Below are 3,634 nucleotides of genomic sequence, written 5' to 3'. Positions count from 1 at the left end.
CACATCAAAAGGAGAGAAGACATAAAGCAGAAACAAGTTTCACCCTGGCAAGGTTGTGGAAGTAGCACTTATTGAAAGCAAAGATCCCACAAGCCCTTATCTCCCTCCTCCACCCTCCTTGTGCAAAACAGTGGAAGTACAAGCCCTTAAAACTTCAATCTCTAGGTTGCGTTGAATCTTACCAGGGGTTTCAGCCTGAAAGAACAATGAAGCCATCCTTTGTTAGGTTAGTTTATACCTCTTCTTCTAACCAACTTATTGTTCCGCTGCTCTTCTTTTGCAATGAAATGTTTGGTTTATTATGAAGAAAGAAAATAAAATGTTCTGGCAGAAATTATTACTTCTTGATTTTTTGGTCTCTTTTATTAAGTTTAGAAGAGGAAGAATAGACTGACAAGCTTGCACACTGATGACTTGGAGTCACCCTCTCTCTCTTTCTCTCTCACATTGACAGTTTGTGTTTATGTGTTTTTGCATCCGTGTATATCCGTTTGCCTGTTTGTGTTCAGGGGATATGAACCTATCCCTATCTCTCAGTATCCAACAAAGGGAAAAGCCCCATCATCAGCTTCTCCGGACAAGAATGGCCACACATTCATTCAACCACATTTATTGTACCGTGTACTACATCCAAACATATCAACTACTAATAGACCAAAAAAAAAAAATCTCTCACGCCATTGGCTGCAGTGAGGCATGCAATCGGGACGTAAACATCTTCTGACTTTATTAGAAAAAAAGAAAAAAGTCATGCAATCCATTCGAACCACATGATGTCGACAAGACCAGTCCTCTAATTCACCCCGTACATTCTCATAAATAATTTGGTCATTTTACCGAGTCCATCTAGCACCAGGCTGTCCCTAAGTCATCCCCTTTGATACCACTCCGCGCTTCCTATTGGATCTCTGAACCCAACCTCTTGACACAAGGCAAAGTTTCTGAAAAAAAAAAAGTGGCCCATCTTCCTAACAAAACGATGTTTTCTGTTCTTTCCTTCCGACTTTGTATCCGTGATTTATGCAAGTGTAACGGGTCCGAGTTCAGTGCAATCCCAGGTGAGAATTCAGTAATATTTGCTGACTACTGAAGAATGGCTGGTTTAGCATGCTGCACTGAGGGCTATCAAACTGATTGGAGAAGTTGGTGTAAATGAATGAATCATTGCGTTTCTTTGATGGGTAAAACAACCCATTGTTCTCCTCTGAGTAAATGTCCGACATTCTCTGGCGCTTTAAATAGTTTTCAGCGTTTGGAGCAGTGGGTTCTGCTTGGGGGAGCTGCTGAACTAAGTTGTACCTGCCACTGCTGTTAATGAAGAGTTGGTTTGAACTTGGCTGAGGCATAATGTAAGCATGGTCTGATGATCCGGGTATTTCAGGCAGGTTGTCAAATAGATGTGAGAGTGAAGAGTAGTCCTCAAGCAATTCAGATATAGAGGAAGACTTATGTAGTCTTAGAGGGTTTTGTGGCGTGATGTTTGTTAAGTTTGAGTAGTAGCTGTCTTCGATGCCCGAGTCTTCTTGCTCTCGATCCATTGGTGTTGGAACCGACGGGAGATGGTGGCTCTTCTTGTAGATTCGACAAAGGACCCAGTCATCCAACTGCAAATGGAGAGAAGCAGAAGTATATATCAATTGATATGATTGAAGTTTGCAAGTATAAAACAAAAGAGTTGCAGTAATTATTCTGAGCATGCATCTATATGAAGTTAAAGATAATCAACAATAAATAATAATAATTATAATGATTATAATTATAATTATAATTATAACAACAACAACCCTCTAAACTAAAACAGTCTCAGTCCTAGTGGTAGGTGGGCTGGAATATTGCGCTTAATCGATGAAACTTATCTGTAATACACCGACTGGTATTTTAGTCAATAACTGATGCGAAGCATCACTTGAAGTCCTTTTCATCAAACCCAAATTGAAAAAAAAATATGGTTGAGTTCATATCGACATGTTAGTGTATTTATTCAATAACATGGCGGGTTAAAAAGCATTGGACGTGACAATAATTCCAATCTAGTTAATCAAGTGAAGGGTGTTTTTGTGCGATCTACATCTGGAAGGACATCCACGCCTCATTTTCTTTAACCTGTAAGGGCTGTTTTGTCAATAACAATCCCAAAGGCCAAGACTCATGGTTTAGACTTTATGCAAAGAAAGAAAATATCTTGGAATTACTACAGCAGAAAAGAAAGAACAAGAGAAAAAAGAAGGGTTCTCTGGGACAAGATCACTTCCTTACCCTCATGGAAGAGTCTCCAAACTTCATAGGCTTGTAGCTGTTGCTGTTCTGAGCTTCAGCAAGGCGGTACTCATGCATGATCCAGTTGGTCTTCAATCCTTAGGTGGCCTACCCTTGTAGAACACCAAGGCCTTCTTAACACCAATATTCTCATTCCCTTTGCTCGTATGGATCGGCTTATCAGTCCCAGTTGCCTTCCAATACCCAGATGCAGCTGCCCGGTTTGGCCTTATCCCGTTCGGGTACTTACGGTCCCTCGGACTAAAGAAGTACCACTCTCGATCCCCAAACATCGCCTTAGCTGAAACAAATATTTAAGAATATTCATAAACTACCAAACCATGCAATCATATAATCATGATATTAAAAAAAAAAAAAAAAAAAAAAAAAAGAGAGAGAGAGAAGCTAGTGTGCAACACATGTCGCACTTGGACAGCTACTGCTGCTAAGACACTAACCAGGAAGATCCCATGGATCAAACTTGTAGATATCGACCTCGGCGATGATCGAAACTGGGCACGGCACCGACGCTGCTCGATTCTTCAGGTAGTGAAGGATGAGTTCTTCGTCGGTCGGATGGAAGCGAAAGCCGGGTGGAAGCGACGTGGGGTTGGACATGGCTTCAGAGACAATGAAGGGTTTGGGTGGCTCCTTCTTCTATCTCAGTCTGGGTGAGAAGCATAAAAAGGTTGGAACGTGGGAGAAGAGGGAGAAGGGGGGATTGAAATTTTTGGGAGAGATGGGTGGGGGATGCTTTAATAGTTGCAGAATTTTGTCGTGTAGTGGAAGCTGGGACTTTGGACAAGAACGGGATTGTTGAATTTGTTTAGGGGCCGTGTTGGGTTAACACGAGGGATTCGTGGTTATCGCTGCGTTCCCATACCCCACGTTTCGCAGGGGAAGGGTAAGAGATAGTGGGGAAGATGACTACTCTTTGATGACGTCATCTCCCAGGTGTAGGGACACGTGTCGACCCAGAGTTGGTTGCCGATCTGGACAAGTTAATGAGTAGAATGGATAATCGTGGCCGTCCACGTAATATGGTACACTGCACTAAGATCTACCGTGCTGATGCTACTGTTTGAGATGGTTAATTATCTGCGATCAACGTGGTTGGTCGGACTCTGGTCTTGGATGCTTATCTGGACTGTCCGGCGGCCAGGATTTTTCCCCCGACCGGTCGATCTGAACCATCCGATCAATGGAGCTACTGTAGACGGTCAGAAGTTAAGCACGACACTCCACTGGGAAAATTGGAGGCCGCGGTTTGGACGAGTGCATCCGAGGAGCGCCCCTGATTGGTTGGTCCCCATCAATCGATGAGCCAAAAGCGAAGGTTGACTCTTCCCCTACAAGACAACCGAGTTAGTTGTCTAAA

The 3,634-nt window shown here is 42.9% G+C and overlaps 1 protein-coding gene across 1 annotated transcript; it reads right to left on the bottom strand.

Annotated features, from left to right (window-relative positions):
• Positions 1-705: 705 nt before the first annotated feature.
• Positions 706-2,993, bottom strand: LOC105044904 (NAC domain-containing protein 2). Its single transcript, XM_010922987.4, is given in 4 exon segments — positions 706-1,604; positions 2,257-2,357; positions 2,360-2,557; positions 2,715-2,993. Coding segments are annotated over 4 exon segments (1,020 nt in total). The 5' UTR covers positions 2,875-2,993; the 3' UTR covers positions 706-1,043.
• Positions 2,994-3,634: the final 641 nt, after the last annotated feature.

Source organism: Elaeis guineensis, chromosome 5, assembly GCF_000442705.2.
Source record: "Elaeis guineensis isolate ETL-2024a chromosome 5, EG11, whole genome shotgun sequence".
Lineage (NCBI taxonomy): Eukaryota > Viridiplantae > Streptophyta > Magnoliopsida > Arecales > Arecaceae > Elaeis > Elaeis guineensis.
Note: the sequence above shows the minus strand (reverse complement) of the source record. Positions and strands in the feature narration are given on the sequence as shown.